At 40.9% G+C, this 21,981-nt stretch overlaps 1 protein-coding gene across 8 annotated transcripts in view; it reads right to left on the bottom strand.

Annotated features, from left to right (window-relative positions):
- The window catches only part of SLC25A26 (solute carrier family 25 member 26), a 125,163-nt gene that overhangs the window by 30,493 nt on the left and 72,689 nt on the right, over positions 1-21,981 (bottom strand). For 7 of the 8 annotated variants that reach the window (XM_036430588.2, XM_045578952.1, XM_045578951.1 and 4 more), the window contains one exon: positions 7,014-7,058. The exons of the other annotated variant lie outside the window; for it this stretch is intronic. In XM_036430588.2, the coding sequence (XP_036286481.1) occupies positions 7,014-7,058 (45 nt within the window). The remainder of the gene's footprint in view (positions 1-7,013; positions 7,059-21,981) is intronic. 8 annotated transcript variants of the gene reach the window in all.

The following is a 21,981-nucleotide window of genomic DNA, read 5'->3' on the forward strand; positions in this document are numbered from 1 at the left end:
TATTTTATACACTGTACCATAGTTGTAATGATAACCCACCAGTCCCTGATTTCTATTACGAAAGTATGATTTTATATTAGGAAATCATCAGCACAATATTAATCTTACATGACCAAAATGGTTTTACTTTAATTTTGCTTCATAGTTGCATCTGAGCTTAAAGCCTGCAATTCTACTAGTTTCTGCTTTGCAAATTTGTAACACCCGGTGGCTAGAAGAAAAATTATTTAGACCTAACAGCATCCGTATCAACCCTTTACACTAGGGGTGTCGAACTCAATCAGAGAAGGGGCAAAAATCTAAAATCCAGCCTAAATCGCGAGCCGAATGGTTTACTGAACAGTCATAAACCGTCATTGTGATGGAAACGCAGCGGAGTGCAATGATGACAGCGCGGTGCGGGCCACATTGCAAGGCCTGGCGGGACGGATTTGGCCCGCGGGCCTTGTGTTTGACACATGTGCTTTACACTGTACTGTCCCCTGATTTTGAATACCTAGACAATAGAAAAAAAATGACATTATACAAAAAATTTTATATCCATTCAAAATATGCTTATTGTTTATGTAAGCTCAGTAAGAGTAAACCTCTATGCAATAGTTTTGAATATACTTCTAAAAGGAACTAATTAGAAATAAAACAGTGTCTACACTTATCCAACTTTGCACTGAACTTGAAAAAGAATGTAGCCTTCAAACATGAGTAAATAGTTATAGCCCTGCTGTGTAGGAGACAGATGTAAGGAATGTAAACATAAATATAAACAATCAGAAGACAAAACTCCCTCCTCCAAGAAGCAAAGACCCCCGAGGAATTAACAAAGCACGTGGAAGAATGTGGTCTGGCTCCACGCAGCCATACACTCTCCCTGCCCGTGGCGGGTCAGGGCTGGCTGCGCAGCAAGCACTCCAGTCCCTGCCCACGTGCCCAGGACCGGGCGGTTTGGGAGGGCCTGTCTGAGAAACCTGTGGGCAGGGCTTTTAGCTTTATATCATCAAGTTAAGAAATGAACACAATTTGCAGAAATAAGCTAATGTGATGATATGAGATCAACTTTTTAGCAAAATTTCGGCACGTGAAAAACAGCAAAAACATTATTAAAGACATCATGAGCTGTGTGCAGAGTTAGAAGTAAAATGATTAAGAACATCAACTCTGGAGTCAGACTGCCTGGGTTCAAATCTCGGATGTACCCCTTAATACTTAATATCCTGCAGCCTTGGACAGGCACTCAAATTCTTCCTCCGTTTCAGCTACAACCTGAGGACCAAACAGCACCTGCCTCATAGAACCACCGTGAGGAACAATAGGAGCTGACCCCTGGAAAGTCTTATCACAGCACCTGGCACACAGCAACGCTGAGCAATGTTAGGTATTACAGTTGTTTTTATGACTACGGTTATCACTGACAACGTTAACCTATAAAAGGGTGCTGGACAGGAAACTGAGGACTTTGGGTGCCTGATGAAAGACAGGCTCTCTGGACCCCGTTTCCTTGTTTAGTGGGGTAACAGCAAGGCTTCTCCCTGGGTGGTGTGTGCTGTGAACGAGGTGCTAAAGAATATACAAGTGATCCTTGAACAACATGGGTTTGGACTGTGAAGGACCACTGATACGGGGATTTTTGTTAAAATAAATATATGTTTATTTATTTCAGAGAGGAAGGGAGAGGGAGAGAGAGGTAGAAACATCAATGATGAGAGAAAATCATTGATCAGCTGCTCCTGCAAGCCCCCTACTGAGGACAAAGCCCGCAATCCAGGCACGTGTCCTGACTAGGAATCGAACTGTGACCTCCTGGTTCACAGGTCAATGCCCAGCCACTGAGCCACACAAGCTGGGAGACGTGGATTTTTATAATATAGTTAACCCTCTGTACCCTGGATTTCCCATTCATGGATTCAACCAACCACAGATCAAAAACAGTATTTGCAATCGCTGTACACAAAGGGTCAACTTAAGTTATATGCAGATATTCAACTCTCTGGGGCCGGTGCCTCTGACCCCATGATGTTCATGGGTTAGCTGTATGGTGCTTCGCCAGTGCCTGGCACATACTAGTAACATCTACTCATGACATGGCTGATTTTTTTAAGTATGTATTCAGGTGATGATACATGCATAACTAAGCTTTTATTAAAATGTTAGCCATTGTGATTATTGAGGAGAGAAGGTCCTACTCTGAAGAGGGATGGACAGAAAATGCCTTCTGAGGTGACTGATCTAAGGTCTGGGTAACAACAAAGAGCAGGACATGAGAGAATCTGGGGGAAGAGCTGGGATGAAAGCTGGTTGAGGGGAGGGAGTATGTAAGTCTTCTTCATCACTGTATCTCCCTAGAACACGCCTGGCCCACAGAAGCACTCAGTGATGAAATGCAGCAGAAATGAATAAAGTGGATTTCTGGCAGAGGACACAAGTGCAAAGGCCCGGGGTAAGTACCAATCTGGGTGCTTGAAAAGCACAGAGAGGAGAGGCCCACGGGGGGCAGTGCAGTTAGTGGACACACATGGCTGGAGTGTGGAAGGTGTGTGGCCTGGGACAGTCAGTGAGGCAGGAGGGGCCAGGTGACAGAGGACCCTGTCAGTAATAGTTTAAATTCAATTTTACTCGTCTTTCAAAGAGATGGCATGGAAGGGTTTTAGCAGAGTGGCACGGCCTGGCTTATTTCTTTAAAAGATCACCATGGCTGCTGGGAAGAGATGTTTCAGGGAAGCAGGATGGAAGCAGGCGATGTATAGATCTGAGCGGGGGACGTCTGAGGGCCGGGCGTGAGGGGAGGAGAGCTGTGCTCACTGCTCGGGTTTCCATGTGAGCACGCACACTCTGTGCTGTTCGCAGACAGGGACACGGGGAGGAGCAGGTGCGGAGCAGAACCAGCGCCAGGAGCTCTGGTTCCCTGGCATCTGGGCGAGGATGGCTGCTAGGAAGTTGGCCAAAGCGGCTGTGACGCTGAGGAGGGGTCCTCCACAGGAGGTGGTGTTCAAAGTCCAGGGACGAGATCAAATAAGAAGTGACGTGGGTCTTCCTGTTAGGCTGCCAGAAAGGTACAAACTCAACATAAATCGAAGCGGACATTATCTTCTCGGAAATTCCGGATACGATTACCTCCTCTGATGGCCCCTCCTCTTCATGGCATCTAGCATTCTGTCACCTACAGTATTTCTGTAGGTGTTTGTCCTATAAAATGTCTGAGAAACGAGGAGGCTGGCGATGGTGTGTCTGTGGGTGCAAGCCCCGGCAGACAAGACGCTCCCGGGGCATGGCTGTGCCTCCGCCCAGCAGCGTGGACGGGACAGCGTCCGCCCGGAGGAGACAGCACACGGATATGAAAGGCATGTGTCGCTCATGTGTTAATGGGAGGGGTGGAAGCCCTGTTCGAACACGCTAAGGCTTTGTTTTGAACAAATTTAGTGCCTGGTTAAATAGCAATCAGCAGTACATACTATGCTGGTTAGTGAGGGTAAGTCTTCGGATCCTGGAGTCAAAGACTTAAAGCAGCAGGGAAAGAACTGCAGCGGCTTTAAGAGATGCATGATGTTTGGACCCGCGGAGCGGATTCAGAAAGGAGGTGGCAGTGAGGCTGTAGGGAAATGACTTTGCAGAACAAGGCACAGGGGAGGGAGCTGGGGCAGCGGGTGGGATGGGAGAGGGAAGACAGGGAGAAGTATGGACACCCTTGATGGCTTAGAGTTCTAGAAAGTTACACATTTCAGAGAACTTAAAAGATGTTTAAGAAAGTGACCCAAATTCAATGCATAGAATGGATGAGAAGGCAGAGCAACTGCTAACTCAGACTAGGTACAAGGTAATAAGAATCTGACAAAAAGGAGGCCACAGGTTCCAAAAAGTCTGAGTCGACCTAACTTGGTGAATGATTCGTGGAGAAAGGCAAAGAGGAGACACAGATTTTAGGTTGGGGTCTGAAACCAAGCAGTAGTATGCCTGGAGGACACCTAGGAGAGAACAGGAGGACTGGAGAGGAAGGCGGGGCCTTGGATTCCACACCGAGGAGTCCCAGCTGAAGGTGGCCTTCCTCACCGCACACCGTGCATGCAGTCCTGGCCCAGAACAAAGGCTGAATGCTGTTTCACATAAACATAACAGAGAAACCTTCATATAATACAACCTCTCCATGGTTGCAAAAGCAAACTGAAATGGCTAAAATCATAAACAAAAATAAAACAAGTGCCAAAAGTTGTCTACTTCTAAAAAGCACTATGATTTCACATTTGGGTGTTTTGTAAAAAAAAAAAAAAATTATTATATGAAAAGATGCTCAACATTATTTAGCTATGAAAGAATTGCAAATTAAACCACAATGAGATCCCGGTACACAGCTACTGGGATGGCTAAATGTTCTAAAGACTCTAATAACAGGCGGTGGCATGGACGCAGAGCACCTGGAAAACTCGTCATTGTTGCAGAATGGCAGCCACTGCAAAACAGCTCACAGTTCCCTACAAACAAAACTTACACTTTCCCTATGACCCAGCAGCCCTACTCTTGGCACTTACCCAAAAGAAACGAAAACATATGTCCATACAGATACCTACATGCAAATATTTATTGCAGCTTTATTCATAATCATCAAAAACAGGAAAACTCAAGTGTGCATAAACTAGTGAACAGATAAACAAACTACTACATCCACACCACAGATCACTACTTGGGAACAGACTGCTGGTACAGGCAAGACATGAATGAATCTCAACAGCTTCATTACATGGAAGAAGCCAGGCACAAAACGCATAGTGCGTGGTTCTCTTTGTATGGTACTCTGGGAAAGGGAAAACTATCAATATTCTATACATAGTTGGTTATGGTGGCAGTAATAAACATTTATCAAAACTCAGAAAAATGTGGCTCAGTGGTTGAGTGCAGACCCATGATCCAGGAGGTTACAGTCCAATTTCCCGTCAGGGCGCATGCCCAGGTTGAGAGCTTAATCTCCAGTAGGGGGCGAGCAGGAGGCAGCCCATCAATGTTTCTCTCTCATCGATGTTTTCATCTCTCTATTCCTCTCCCTTCCCCTCTCTCTCTCTCAAACCCCCCCCCCCACACAAACCAATCAATAAAAACATATTGAAAAAAAATGTACACTTATTAAGGTTGGATCTTGCTATCTGAAAATTATTCTTCAATAAAATCAACTTAAAAAAACAACTAGAGCATCTTAACATTTGCTCAAAGAAAATTGTTAAAGCTCAATATTGTTACCGTATCTATGATTACTCTGGAAATTTCTACATGTTTCTTAACTAACAAGAATACTACAGATGTCCTTAATACTGAAGAGAAATAAATCCCATGCTTCCGAACCCTTTGGGCATCAAAGCATTCCTGTGCAGACAGGGATAGGAAGTTAGAGTGCAGCGAGGGGTGAATGCCAGTCATTGAGACGCTAATGAAGCGAGTCTTGTTTGGGGACAGCTGCTGGCTCCATTGTTCCTTTGTCCATGTGAAAAAGGGGAGCTGGATGCTCCAGGAATGCGGCCTTCTCCTGGGAGCGCTGCTACATCATGCCCAGAAACCCCGCTGAGAGGCCACTGTCACCAAGCGCCAGAGAAAAGGGTAAAACCAAACCAAACACAACCAGAAGAGACCCCAAAACCTGTATTAGGTCATCTGTACCACTCCTTAAAATCAGAACTACTTCTAAACACATAATGTTCCAGGGTTTATTTTTCAGGATTAATGCTTTGTCTCATTTTAGTGTCCTCACATTCTGAACTCCACAGAATATTTTAAAGTCTGGATAGTCTGCTGTTCAGGGGAAGCGGCAGGAGCACACAAACCACGGTCACCGGCTCCCTCAGCCACGGGAGTAAGGCCTTTACTTCCCGTGTTCCCAAAGGCCCGCCTAGACACTTCGCCATTTTACAGCTTAATCATTTATCAACCATTTCCCCTTGAACAGGGCTTTTACCGTCTTTTGATCATTATCCACAGTGAGGAATACATGGCACCGTGCAGCTGGGACAGATGTGTGTGCGTGCACCACAACGCTGAAGTCTTACACAGCAGGACTCATCTCACCCACAGGACGTTCTGCTAATAACGTCCCTCCTAGCACAGTCTTTAGAAGGCTGGCAGACACCCACACAGCTCATAGCATGAGCCACAGTATTTAAAATCATTGCATCAGAAGATGAAAACACGTCTCTGCGTACTTGAAGACAGATTTTTAAAAATTTCTGTTTTAAACAAATGAGTGACCTTCCCTGAGGTTAACTCACAACTCAGCAGACGCTGCTCCTTCTCAGGGGGTTCTTAGGCCTGTGGGTGGCAGCGAGGGAAGGTGCCAGTCAGAGCAGCCCGCCTCCTGCTGCCCACCCTCAGATGTGGGGATGAGCGGGCTGGCCTAACAGTCAGGGTCTTGCTTCTTTTCCTTTTCATTCTCCATCATCGTCATTCCTTAACTTCTACACACACACACACACACACACACACACACACGAGTGCGCACGCAGGGAAGTGAAATAAAAGTCTATGGGTAGAGAAGAAATACAGAAGAAAGTAAAGCAGTTTCCTTAACACCTGAGGATTCAGTTACGCCGTTATGATGATCTCTCAGTACCACAGACACTGAACAAGTTTAAAAGATTGAATTGGCATGTAAACCACATGTAAAAAATATTTTCAATTCTTAAAAATAATAGCCCTAGCCAGTTTTGCTCAGTGGGTAGAGTGTCAGCCTGCAGACTAAAAGGTCCTGGGATCAATTCCGGTCAGGGCACATGCCCAGGTTGCAGGCTTGATACCCAGTGGGAGGGGGAGGAGGAGGAAGGGGGTGCACAAGGCAGCCAATTAATAGTTTTCTCTCATGATTGATGTTTCCATCTCTCTCTCCCTCTCCCTTCCTCTCTGAAATCAATAAAAATATATTTAAAATTTTTTTGAGTTTTTAAATTGCTAGTCAATATCATATTCTATTATTACAAACTGAAACAATTGGATATTTATGATACAATAATTAGAAAGCAATTTTATATGAAGATTGGAAAACTTACTTTTAAGGATTCCCACAAAGGAAACTGGACCAATGAGAAGGGAATCTGAAAAGAGAAAAAGAAGAATCAAATAAATTAGGCAGGAAGCTTAGACTTTGCCTAGCATGACGATACAACCCCATAATTATTACTGAGAACATTATTTCATCTTAACTATGTATATAATAAAGCTAACATTAAACAAATACATACATTACTGTATATAATACATAGGTTTAAGAAACAAGTTAACTTAACTGCCTTTAGCTTTGCACTAGCTTTCTGAGCCGTGTGGTCAGATGACGCTGTGGTGCCCTTTGCAAGAGGAAGGGAAGCACAATATGAAGAAGCCCCGGCTACCAAAATGACAAAATGATTATTTCTCATCACAAGTAATAAAAGCTTTAAAGACGTGGCACACTTCTGCTTAAGAGCTAGAGCTGTCTGCTCCTTAGCAGACCAAGTGTTAGGATTAAGAGAGAGAAAGGAATGGGGCAGTGGGAAGAGAGCCAGAGAGGGAGAAAGAGCTGGGAATGAGGAGGGAGCAGAGAGGGAAAGTCCAAAAAATGTGGAAGAAAAGAAGGGGAAGGGGAGAAGAAAGAAAGGGAAGAGGGGCAGAGAGAGGAGAAGGGAAAAGAAAGAGGAGGAAGGAGGAGAGAAGTTGAAGGGTGAAGAGTAGGGGAGGACAGAGGGAGAGAGAGGAGGGGAGAGAGAAGGAAATGAGAGGGAGCCCAGAGGGAGATGAGTGAGGAAGGGCAGAGAGGGCAAGGCAGGCGGAGGGGAGGGAAGAGGAGACAGGGCCACTGGAGGAGTAAGCAGAGGCAGGGACCAGAGGAGCGGGCGTGGACTGGGAGGCTGCACCCTTCAAGGAAGGAGCAGCCTATGGATGGTGAAGGAGTGGAGGCTCCTGATGCCTGATACGCACACCAGAGCAGCAAGGAGAAGAGTGATGCGCAGGAATGACGCATGAGCAGTGGGCATCACCACCACACGTACCTAACAGGTATGGACAATTTGGTGTGTAACAAGAATTACCAGGCACTTTTCATGTGTCAGGCACTGTGCTAATAAGCACTTCATAGGTTTTATTTCACTGAATCCTCACAACCTCATCTTATAGATGAGGAAACGGAAGTCCAGAGAAGCTGTGTAATTCGCCTATAGGCCCAGCTAGAATGAAGACGCCAGACAAGGGCCCTGTCTACTGCTCTACCTAAAAACATCCAAGTGCATTCATCTCAGTATACTCTATTTGCTTTAAATGTTCCTAAATTCTAAAAATAGAGCCCACCTCCATATATCCTAAAATAAAAGTACCAGAATTCCAGTGACCCACCCACCAACCTCTTCAGATCCACTCTCGGACCTATGGGCCTGTGCCAGGGATGCTCAAGCAGACCAGGCCCGTGTCAGCATTCTGTGTTCAGCTCACCGGCAAGTGAAGAGTAAATGTGGAAAACAACATGAATGAATGTGTGTGAGTGTGTGTGTGTATGTGAGTGTGTGAGACCACAGTTTTGAAGGAATTAACGGCCCATGAATTAAGGGCATTAAGTCACTTCTAAAATACTTATTCAGAAATTAAGAGTCTGACATAAGCTCTCTTATTCTGCTGGAACAAATGAATGCCTTGGGCTTGACAGTGGCCACAGAAAGAAAAATCTGTCTTCCATTCAGACAGGAAATGGCAGTGAGAGGAAAAAAACCAATGTCAATAGATTAGTTTAAGATGATAAATTAGAATCTCAGAGAAGTTTGTCACCTTCACCCCCACCCCATACAGAGAAGTGCTACAAATAGGCGTCCAATTTAGTTTAGTTTTGTCATGAAACCATGAAATCATCTGACACTGTCCATTCTGAAACTGAAGTACTCCCAATTAAATTATCAAAATCCTAATTTTTTTTAAGTACACAATATGTAATAAAATACCAAGAGGACAACAGGCAGAGGGATTACAGATGATTTTAATGTTCTTTTTTGTACTCTCTCCTCCCACATGTAAATGTATCACAGTTTAACAAGAGTGTAAATAGTTCACATTTATAAGATGAAAAAGGTCTTATCGTTACTGGTCATACTAACATTCTTCCCTTGATAAAAATAACCCATTAAGTTGGTACTTAATACATAATAGAGGGTACAGCGAACATAGGAATACAGTGTGAGTACACAAAATGCAGTTTAATCTTGTATTATTCATTTTATATTTTCCACATAACCAACTTTAAACCTACATTTGCCCCACCCTGAATTAGATCTTGAATTCTGTAGATGAACATTTTGCCCATTTTCCTCTGTTCAACACTAGACGCTGCAGAATGGATGAACCTTGAATACATTATGGTAAGCGAAACAGGTTAGTCACAAAAAGACAAGTACTGTATGATTACACTTATGTGAGGTATCTAGAGTAATCAAATTCATAGAAACCAAGTAGAATGGGGACTGAGAGAAGAGGGGAATGTGGAGTTACTGATTAATGGATAGTTTCAGTTTTGCAAAATGAAGAGAGTTTGGGAAACTGGTTGCACAACAATTTAAAAAGACTTAATGCAACTGAATTGTAACTTAAAATGGTTAAGTGTATTTTAATACTATTTAAAAATATTTTTTATTTTTTAAAAATATACTCTTAGTAAAAAAGCAAGCGACAGATTGGAAGTAAATATTTACAAAACTCATCTGACAAGGAATTTCTATGCAAAATATATAAAGAATGTTAGAAACTTAATAAAAAGAAAGAAAAACGAATAACTCTTTAAATGCATAAAAGACTGAACAAACATATCATCAAAAAAGATAGACGAATCACTAATATAAACACATAAAAAAAATATTCAATATCACTAGCCATCAAGGAAATGTTAAAGCACACTGAGAAAACAGTGTGGTTCTTCAAAAAGTTAAACTTGGAATAACCATATGACCTAGCTATTCCACTCCTTGTTATACAGCCAAAATAATTAAACACAGGGACTCAAAGATATACTTGTACACAAATTTTCATTGCATCATTATCCACAATAACCAATAACTCCTGTGTCCATCAATAAGTTAATGGATAAACAAAAATGTGGTATATCCATACAATGGAATATGATTCAGCCATAAAAAGCAATGAAACTCTGATGTATGCTACAATATGGATGAACCCTGAAAATATCAAACCAGAGAGAAAAGGACAAACGTTGTATGATTCCACTTACATGAAATAGCTAGACCAGGCAAACTCCCCGAGGAAGAGAAACCAGACTGAAGGCTCCTTGGGGCTCAGGGAGAGGGGAGGAAGGGGTATTGTTGAGAGCAGACTTTCCGCCTGGGCGGATGAAATCGTTCAGGAGTAGGGATGGTTACCCTACATTGTCACTGATACTGATTACACATAAAGTGATTAAAATGGCCAACTTTATGTTATATCTATTTTACCCCTATTTCAAAATATATTTTTTAAAGCACACATTGAGGCGCCATTATATCACCACTAAGAAGGCTGAAATGAACACGTCTGACAAAAACCAAATGACGATAAGCATGTAGAGTAACCACAACTCTCATATTTGGCTGACAGGAATTTAAAACAGAATAATTACTTTCAAAGGGGGTTTGCTAAGTCTTTATTTGATCCAGAAATTCCACGCAGGTATGCATTCAAACGCAATGATAATATATGTCAACGATAAGACTTGTGCATGAATGCCACCGGAGCTTTAATCACAATAGTTAGTGTCCATCAACACAAGAAGGCTATACAAGCAGTGGCATATTCACACAGTTGAATCATAGGAACAAACGGAAAAGAACTACTGATACCTGCTATACCACTAACAATTCGCACACACATTATGTATAGCAAAAAAACTCAGACACAAAGCGTCTATACTGTATGGATTCCATTTCTATAAAGTTCTAAGAGTGGGCAGGCAGATTGGGATAAGACACCATATAGCACGTCCTAGGGATATGGAAATATTCAATATCACAATGGGGTATGGATTACATGACCATATTCTCCTTCAAAAGGGTACATGTGATTCAGTGTATACAGATTTTATCTACAAATATAATTTTGAAAAATACAATAGTACTCAAGGTGAAGAGTGGAGATACAGATGATAAAATGGCAGAATATTGATAACAGCTGAAACTTAGTGGTGGGTACTCTGGGGTGTGTTATACTATTGCTTAAACAATTTTTTAAATTGTTTATATTCTTATTTTTTTCTTAATAAAAAATAAGTGTACAAGTAAAGCATGACTACATTCACACTAAAATTCATATATAGAAGCCTGTAACTAAAGGTCAAAGGGAGCTCCCTAATTCCAATAATCAAAATTAATTGACGTTAATAGTTTGGGATATATCTTCTCATTTATCTCAACATACAATATTTAGTTTTAGATTTTTAAAAAATTAGGCATGCGTTAGGATACATATAGTTCCAAAATTTAATTTCCCCCCCCTAAATAACGTCTTGGAGATATTTCCATGTTAATATAGATCTGTCTTGCCGAAACCGGTTTGGCTCAGCAGTAGAGCATCGGTCTGCGAACTGCAAGGTCCCAGGTTCGATTCCAGCCACGGGCATGTACATTGGTTGCGGGCACATCCCCGGTAGGGGGTGTGCAAGAGGCAGCTGGTCGATGTTTCTCTCTCATCGATGTTTCTAGCTCTCTATATCTCTTCCTTCCTCTCTGTAAGAAAATCAATAAAATATATTTTTTTAAAAAATATATAGATCTGCCTTTCTGACCACTGCATAGCATTTCATATTATTTAACTACCTCTTGATGGTTTATTTCCAATTTTTCCTCATAAAATATTTCTTTAATTGATCATTTATAATAGAAGATTCTAGATATAGCATAACAATTATGAATACATAATTCCTGAACATACACCTAATAACATGGAAGGCTAAGGTCCAATATTAACCCTTCATTAGCATAACTGTCCTTAGACATGCCCAGTGCTAACATTTAGCAATCAGAGCATTCAATAAAATTGAAGAACAGAAAATCACACTGACTTTCATAACACACCATTCAATGTTACCTGACTCCTGGCAAATGTTCGCACTAGTCCAATTTCCACAGATCTGTAAACATTATATATGCAGTGGAATTATGTTATCAAGAATTATCAACCTAGGTCTGACTTAGCAGAATGTAAAAATGAGCTACAAGTACATCCAATTGGTGCCCTACAAAAACAACAACAACAACAAGAAAACACCCAGGATATTTGGTAGTTGAGATTCTTAAGAAATAAAATTAGAAATATATGTTTTTTAAGTTTTTTACTTACTAATTTTAGAGAGAGAGGAAAGGAGGGAGAGAGATATAGATTTGGCATTCCACTTATTTATGAATTGGTTGATTCTTATAAGTGTCCCCTAGGGAGGGAGGGAGGGGGAGCTCAAACCTGCAACCATGGTGTATCAACACTTTAACTACCTGTGCTACCTGGCCAGGGCCAAAGTTTGAAATACTTTTAAAAGTTTCAATTTACTTCAGGAAAGGTGGTGATGAGGGGGGGAATCCTATCTTTTTTTTGTTTTCCAATTAGTGGTGCCTCACACAACGAACTTAATTCGTTCCAGGAGCAAGTTTGTTATGCGAAAAGTTCGTTATGTGAAACGTGTTTTCCCATAACAATACATGTTAAAAAAAATAATTCGTTCTGTAGCATAAAATATGCTAAGATGACATAAAAAAAGATAAATTTTTTGTTATTATTTTTATTTAGATACATCTAAAAACATAATTTAAAAAAAATTTATATAAAAAAAATATTGAGTTTAACTTAAAAGGACGACTGCCGTGATACGTGCGTGATTTAATTCGTAATGAAGAACGATTGCCGCGGTAAGTGCTTAAGTTAAGCGCAGTGACTAACGACTGCCTGCAGTGCCTGCGCGGAAGGATGCAATACATCGGCAGCGATCGTGGAAGCTCGGGCGAAGCAGTCGTGGAAGCTCGGGCAAAACGGTCGTGGAAGCTCGGGTGACTTCGTTGTGTGAAACGAAGTTCGTTGTATGAATCATGAAATGAAGTTCGTTGTGTGCAGCGTTTGCTGTGCGAGGCGTTCTTTATGCGAGGCACCACTGTACAGTTGACATACAATATTAGTTTCAGGTGTACAACCCAGCAATAAGACATTATACAACTTACTAAATGATTGCCCTGATAAATCTACTACCGATTTGACACCATGCATACTTATGACAATATTCTTGACTATGTTCCCTATGCTGTACTTTACATACCCATGACTGTTCTGTAACAACCAATTTGTATTTCTTAATTCCTTCACCATTTTCACCCAGTCTCACCAACCATTGAGCCATTTGGCAACAGTCAAAATGTTCTCTGTAGCTATGAGTCTGGAAAAAAAAACAAAAAAAACAACCCTATCTTTATATAAATGTTAGAGGCCTAGTGCACAGATCCATGCACCAGTGCGGTCCCTCGACCTGGCCTGTGGGGATCGGGCCAAAACCAGCAGTCCTACATCCCCCAAGGGGTCTCGGATTGCAAGAGGATGCCGGCCAGGCCAATGAACCCCACTGGTTCATAAATCTGTGCACTGGGCCTCTTTTATGCATAAAAGATCTTCGGTTAATCTCTTCCCACCTAACTCCTACCCTCTGAGATTCATCAGTCTGTGCCATGTTTCCACTGTGGATTGTGCATCAAAGCTACCAAACAATTGCTTAGGCTTTTATATATGTAGATACACTCATATACATACATACACACACATATACATTGGCCCCTTCAGTGATCCACTTATTTTCATTGGATTCTTTTAAAAATTTTATCTTTCAATCCCAGTTTACTAAAAGAACAAAATAAACAAATAAAATAGAAACAGATTCATAGACACCAAGAATGAATGATGGTCAGTTCCTTGGCTTCTTTAATGAACTGTGGGTCACCCTACAATTCTTACAATAACTATTCAAACAATTGGGATGATTCTTGCTAATGAAATCTGAATTTTTCCTTTTGTGTATAAGAAGAAAATGAAGAAGTTCATTTTCAGTCCTTCAGAGTCATTTCCAAAATGTTAAGCAGTGTTGCCTTAAGCCAGCTAAGCAAATAGCCACAAAGCAATAGAGGGAGGTGCCTGAAACTCAGAAACATCAAAACCAGAATTCCTGCAAGATGTTAGAACTCTGGCACTGGGTCAGGAAACAGATGTTTTCAGTTGGAATCTGCATGCAGACTTTAATCCCTCATAAAATACCATCAGGTTGTTCTTAAGAGTTTCGTTTGTAGCTGAGGAAGACATTAGCATGTATAGTTCAGTTGTCTTTCCATCTACAACACCTTCCTTCCATTCCAGCCAGCACTTTAACTCTTTACTCAGAGAGCAAAAAAAAAAGAGGGGGGTGAGGAAAAATGAGTGACCAACCTCTCAAGAAGTCCTACAATAGAAAGTAGATTATGTAACTTATTTTTGTCCCAATTGCTCTTATAAACTAAGGCACATGCTTATTTCCAGGTTTTTCCCATTTCTAAAGCAACTGGATTTTTAGTAATAAAGATATTCTAATTGATGGCTTCCCAAACTCTAAAAAATAAAATAAATTCATTAAATTTGGAAGACTAGCCAGGAGCAATAAACATATTACCTAATATTCAAATCATTTGTATAGATACATCCTTTAAGAATATTTGCAAAATTACAACTTGAAAAGAATCATGAAAAATAAAAATACTAAAAATACGTTTGTATAGTGATTAGGCCACCTGTGTAGCTCACCTGTTTTCTCTCTCCCTCACACCTATTTACCTTTCTCTCAGTACCACCCCCACATCCCCACAACAATCCTGTGGTATCAAAGACGAGGATGCTGAGCAGTGATGGCAGCGGCCGATTAGAGCATGGGCAGAGGGAAGCGGGCCGGTGAGAAGAGAAGACAGTGAGCTGATGAGGGCAGGAAGGTAGCGGTATTTGGCTTGCGTATCACTGCATCCCAGTGCGTGGCACAGGAGAGTGCTCAGCAGCTATTGAGTACATAAATGAATGAACAAAAGGAATAAAAAAAGAGAAGCTCAGGAAGAAGAGAAAGCTGGCAGAAGAATTAGGGAAGAACCCAGGTCTTTTGGCTTACAGTCCAATGAATCCTCTTTCCATTCATCAACTACTGACTTATACATAAATACTTGTCAGAACAATGCCCTGAGAGTTAAATAAGAAAAAAAAAAAGTGAATATGAATTATATAGAAAAGAGATAAAACACAAATACAGATCCCATTTCTTATGTTTGCTAGTCAGTCAAGTCAACAAGTCACATAAATGTGTGTGTGTGTGTGTGTGTGTGTGTGTGTGTGTGTGTTTTCCAGGAAATAGAAGCTTTGGAAAGCTACTCTATAAATGTTTCTCCAACGAACTTTTTTTCATTGATGATCATAAAAAACAGTATTAAAGCCCAGGTGTTGAGAACTGTAAGTAATTTACTTTGTACAATTAAATAGAAGTCATGCTTTCAGAAGAATATTTTTGGGTACAGTTTAGGGCATTAGATAATGAATGTAATAAATTGCCACCTTTCCCTCAGTTCTGTTCATAGGTTTGGTCTTGTTATCTAATTTGTGAACACTCTACCACAGCTAATTAGTGTTTGACTATAACAATAGTAGTTTGTGCCTATCAGTCAGTTAGAAGAGAAAGGAAATAAACTTCAGGGTCTGATACAGATTTTAAAAGGCAATGCAATGGGAAAAACGTTCACTGATAAAAGAAAGAAGAAATCAAGCCAGATTTCATCAGTCAGCCCAGCTGCACTACCCTGGCAACCCTGAGCCCAGCGGTGGGAACAAACTTGTTTTCCCACTCACAGGACATCAGCCACAGGTCGGCATGGTGCCCTCGGGCTGTGGCTGGTGCTCCAGTGCCTTCTCTTTCCCAGAGCCAATCAGAAGGAACAGACCTTATCTGAGACATGCTATTCCCAGCACAAATGGCAGAGGCAAGCGGGCTGATGAAAACTTGTCTCAGCTCCCAAAGCTGCGTACACCAACTTGCCAAAACAAGTCATGAGGCCAAGCCCACCATGGAACAGGGAGGAACTGCAAATCAGTTAGCAGCAGGCAGGGAAGTGCAGCCAGCCTCTGGCAAGGAAAGAAGCAAGTTGAAAAATGTATCATTTATCCCGCAGATCATCCAACCCTCATGCCCACTGCTTTTCTCCCCGTTGGTAGTAAGTCTAGGCACCATCTACAACCAGGAGGGAATAAAAAAGAAACAGATCCAGGCTTGAAAATGATCCTGGGAAGATGATGCCATGAACTCATCCTCCTTTACCTCCACCATGGTTTTCAATCTGTCTGCTGTAGCAGACACAGGCCTGGAGCCTGCAGACAGCTACACGGAATGAAGGCTTGGGCTGAGGGATGTAGAGAAGGGAACTGGGGTGTGTGTGGGCTTCATTTTACTCAGAGCTGGTCAAGTGCCTCAAAACCAGCTTCTTGGAACCCTGAAATAAAGGACTTGAAATGAGTGGTTCTAGGAAAAACCTGGTGTGCAGAGATCAGATGACCCTTGGGTGAGGGGCTTATCTCCCTGAATCACTAGATACCAAGACCAGAACTAATAAGCTAACAAGGAAACTACAACAACATATAAGGATGCTGCGCATCCAAACAACGGTGACCAGTCAGGACAAAGGGAGCAAACCCACAACCAAACAGAGCTGCTTGAAGACAGAGAGGTCAACATGGGACAGGAAAGTAACAAGGGAACCTAGGGAGATTTAACTACAGCAGAGAGAAGTCTTCAGGATCAAAACACAATTTTCCAAATAAACCACACAGTAGATTAACTGAAGGAAAGAATGGGTCATGGCAAAGGTCCAAATTTGTGGTAAGATCAAGTGGAAAAAATGGCTCAACGCAGCAAAACAGAAATCATGACAGAAAAGATAAGAGACTTGAAGGATGTTATAGCAGATAACAGACTACTGAGAGAAAGCCAATAGTCAAACACTATACCTGGCACCTGGCAAGGAAAGAAATGACACATGGATACTCACAAAATGTACCATTCACATACCCCACACAGTAAAATACTGTAAAAGAATTCTGACTAAAGAACAAAAGAATTAAGAATAGAGACTCTCTGGCGAAAATGGGAGAATAGTAGTAAGAAATAAACTTTGTATTTGCATTTGCTTACCCTCCATATATAATTTCATCTATTATATCAATTCCACTGACCCTACTAAATATTTTTTAAAAATGCTACCAATTCAACTATAAATGTAATTCTAAGCAACAGTCAATTATAAGGCACTTCTTAATTTTATAAGTGTTAACATGTTAAAAAGTACTTTTTAGAATCATGAAATATGATGGTTTTATAAAGCACATAATAAATTCTAAATCAGAAGTCCTGAAACAAAACAAATGTACAGCAAAGCAGTATCCATTAAGAATTGAACTGACAGCATCAAACTGCCTCAGGACAATCTAAAAGTTGAGAGAAGGCTAAAGATAGTAGGAGTGTCCTTGCCAGTTTGGCTCAGTGGATCAAGTGTCGGCATGCGGACTGAAAGGGGTTTGATTCCTATCAAGGGCACATACATGTCTGGGTTGTGGGCTCGATCCCCAGCAGAGAGCATGCAAGAGGCAGCTGACCAATGATTCTCTCTCATCATTGATGCTTCTCTCTGTCTCCCTCTCGTTCTCTGAATTAAATTCAGTCCTGATACGGAGTTAGCGCAGACCCCTCAGGTTAAGGGCTCAGTTCCACAGGACTGCCAACTACCAGAAGTAGGTCCCCAGGTTACCTACAACTTTGGTTCCAACTTGGCTACAAATTGGAGGGTTCCCAAGACCACCCTCCTTGAATTTGATCATTTGCTAGAACAGCTCACAGGGCTCAGGAAAAACACTTTTGTTTATACAGATGACAATCAATGAAGAAATATAAGGTCAGGGCTGCAAGAGTCTCTAGCTTTGGTTCCCCTGGAGTTGGGGTGCAGCACCCTCCTGGTACGTGGATATGTTCACCAATCAGAAAGTACCCCAAACCCTGCACTTGGGATTTTTATGGAGGCTTCATCAGACTGACATTAACTCAATCTCCAGTCCCTCTCCACTCCCCAGAGGATGAAGGGTTGGGAGAAAGTTCCAAGCAGTAATTATGGCTTGGTCTTCCTAGTGACCCGCTTGCATCCTCAAGCTATCCAGCCCACCAAGAGCGGCCCCATTAGAACAAAAGACACTCCTTTTACCCAAGAAATCCCAAGGGATTTAGAAGCTCTGTGTCAGGAACTAGAGTCAAAGACAAAACATTAGAACAAGAGATGCTCTTAGTGCTCTTACTACTTAGGAATTATGAAAGCGTTAAGTTAAAGGCAACCTAATAAGTCCAATAGTATAGGCCAACTGGACCCTGATGTCATCTTAGTTTTAGTCCTTTCACAAACCACATCCTATTTGTCAGGCCAACTCATTGGAAGCTCTTGCAGTAGGAGTGCAATAAAGATTAGGAGGAAGTAGGGAAGTTACGATGGTGTGGTTGGGTGTTCTGTCTTAATGAATCAAAGACCCTAGAAGAGCATCTGTATATAATAAGATTCTTAATAAATATTTCTTAAATGAATGGACCTCAAAAAAAACAACACCACTATAAGAATAAAATGCCATACTATTAATTGTAAAAGCTGACATACTCTCCTTCTACATCAATAGTAAAATAGAGGAGGAAAAAGAATAGAACAATCTGCCACAAAATATAAAACCAATTGTCTTTTACTGGTTTTCTTCTTTCAATTTACTTACATTTTAAAATGTAATAAATATCCAATTCCTTTATAATAAAACGTTCGTTTAAAAACCCTAATTGAAACTCATCTCAATTTTGTCTAACACTATTCACTCCTGAGAGAGGGAAATGGGATAAAAAGAGGGAAGATTTTAAAAGCAAATTTATTGCAATGTTCTTCACTGTTAAATAGACAACTGCAGCTTGCTCCTGGAGAAAACAGGAGCTTTTTTAATTGAATACCATTTAGATGTATAAAATTTAAGTGCTTTATAAATTATTTGATTAAGAGAAGGATACAGAATTTTAAGTAAATGACGAGATCCTTAAGTATGACAAGTTTAAAAAAATTTACAGAGAAATCCCAAATAGAGGAAATGCGGAAAAACAAAATACGGCATACATGAAAATTAACTATAAAAATAGTGTTCCACAGAGAGCTTTAGAGTAAACTATAATTTTTTCATGACCACTGACAATATGGAATTTCAATGTAAAATTCAGAATCACTTTATTTCCATTTTCCCATGTTTAGTATCAAGATAATAATGGCAAATCCTTAGTGCTCACCTATGTGCTCAGCCCTGTCTGAGCACTTCACACATCTCACAAATAGCTTATAATAGATAACTAATTCTAATTCAACTACAAAAAGAGTTAACTACATATATTTCGAATTTTAACAGGGGTTAGCCAAGAGAAACTACTGTAAATCACCTGCTCATAGGGTAACTCTTCCTTAAAGATATTCTTTTCTCAAAATCCAATAGGAAATGTCAATGTTTTCACAAAACATTTTAAATGGTGCCATTTAGAAAACAAATGCAAAATTAAGGATTCAAATCTAAATGCAAATAATTATAAAAGAAGAAGAAACATAATGGTATTTTATTGACACCATTTTATTTTAAGGAGAAACATAATGGTGTTTTATTGATACAATTTTTATTGAGTAAAGAACACATAATCTATATAATAAAAGGCCAGCAACCATAAGCGAATGAATGGCCACTCGTCCAGTAGCCAGCAAGGGAAACTGGCTGGCTGATAGCAGTGGTGGGGGTGGATGAGGGCCAGCGAGGGGAACCTGGTAGCTGGTGCTGATGGCGGCAACGGGGCAGGACCCGGGGATGGCTGGCAGGGGTGGTGGGATGGGATGAGGGCCAGTGAGGGGAACTGGGTGGCTGGCAGCGGCGACAGGACTGGACAAGGGCTGGCGAGGGAAACTGGGTGGCTGGTGGTGGCAGCAGGTGGGACCTGGGGCTGGCTGGCTGGGGAGGTGGGATGGGACTGGGAACTGGCAAGTAGGCAGAAGATGGGCTTGATCGCAGGCGAGGCCTAGGGACCCTACCTGTGCACTCTTTCGTGTGCTGGACCTCTAGTAATACTGAAGCCATTCCTTGAACACTGAGTTTTCTCTAAGGTAAAAATATTGTAATACAGGTTACTTGAGCATGAGCAGGTGAATGGAGGGCTTGTTAAATAGGAAACAGAGGTATGACTGATGACAAAATTCTTTAGTCTCATTGTTAAAGGAAACAAAATAACAATGAACCATCTGAAAGTGTTAATAAGAGACAAGGAGCAACCAAAAACTACAAATAAAATATACTTTCATAAAATATTTATTACGTGTTTCAATCAAATTCCTAATAAAACACAAATACACACACACACACACACACACACACACACACACCCCCGACAGCTGATTTGCTACTTATTGGTAGTTAAATGGTAGATCACATGCACAGAGTTTAAGACCATGAAGGTTTCACACTTATTCACATGAGGAGTGCCTCCTATAAATAGTTTTTCATATTAAATTAAACTTCAGAGAAAGAAGGACTGAAGTCTAACTATTGTATAAAGAAAAACCTATGAAGCTGGCCAGTGTTGCCAGCTGGTTAGTGTGTCAGCCCACGCATTAAAGGATTACAGGTTTGATTCCTGGTCAAGGGCACATACCTCCTGGTTGGGGTTTGTACAGGAGGCTCTCTCACATCAATGTTTCTCTCTCTCTCTGTTCCCCTCCCTTCCTTTCTTCCACTCTCTCTGAAAAGCAATGGAAAAATAATATCCTTGGGTGAAGATTAATAAAGAAAAAAAGAAAAAGAAAAACCTTTGCTATGAAGCAACTCATTCTTTGAATTTGCATGTTTATAGGACTTTTATTCTTTTTATATCCTTATGGAAAGACTGGGACATCATTACAATACAGTACCAAGAAAGTCCAATATAATTAAAAAATTCTCATCCTAATTAGAATTGTTAATAAGAGACAAGGAGTGACCAAATACCACAAAGAATAAAATATACTTTCATAAAATATTTACTGTTTCTATCAAATTCTTAATAAACAACAGGGTATTTACTAATTTTCATCCAAGGCATGTTACTTTTACTATATATTTTTTCAAAAGATTTTATTACATGTTAATACCTTTACTTACTTGGTGACTAAATCATTACTTGCCTTTCCATCATTAAGTTAGATGAGAAAGAAATTAATGGAAAGAACTATCATGACAGAATGGAAAAACAAACAAACTCTGAAGACCTTTAAAAAGTACAAGTTTTTATGGAAAAAATATTAAGTAAAACTCAATATGACAATTCAAAAAGTCTTAGTTTAATTCAATCTGCATTAACACTATGAGCAGTTACTGAAGGCCATTCAGTGACCAGAGCTAAGGTGAACTCGGTGAAGGGTGATGGAAGCAGGGGCTTGGTCTCAAGGGGACTATAACCAAAGGCATTTAAAACTTTTGTAAGAAATAATCTAAAACTAACTCTAGCAGATGCTACTCCACTAAATAAATAAAAACTAACTCTAACAGGTGTTACTCCATTATGTACATAAAAGCTACTGGCTCCACAACCATGACAATCAGAGGGCCTGGCCCTGTGGGTTCGTCCGGAATGATCACTGAAGCCGCTGAAGGGCATGAGAGCACAACAGAAGTTCACCTGCATAAGAGACAGGCTAACTGATGTCCGGCCTTAGAGTTCATCCTCCTCCCCTTCCCAGGTGAGGAAGCTTCCTGTGATGTTCTATTGCTTTTGGGGTGAAGTAAAACAACATTCATGGTTTTCAAGGTTCTGCATGAACTGGCTCATCTCAAGCAGCCTGACCATCCTCCATGCTCTCAGCTACTGGCCTCACCCCCGAAAGCCTTCTCATGATCCCCTCTGCCTAGACTGTTCAG

The sequence above is a fragment of the Pipistrellus kuhlii genome, unplaced genomic scaffold, assembly GCF_014108245.1.
Source record: "Pipistrellus kuhlii isolate mPipKuh1 unplaced genomic scaffold, mPipKuh1.p scaffold_m20_p_11, whole genome shotgun sequence".
NCBI lineage: Eukaryota > Metazoa > Chordata > Mammalia > Chiroptera > Vespertilionidae > Pipistrellus > Pipistrellus kuhlii.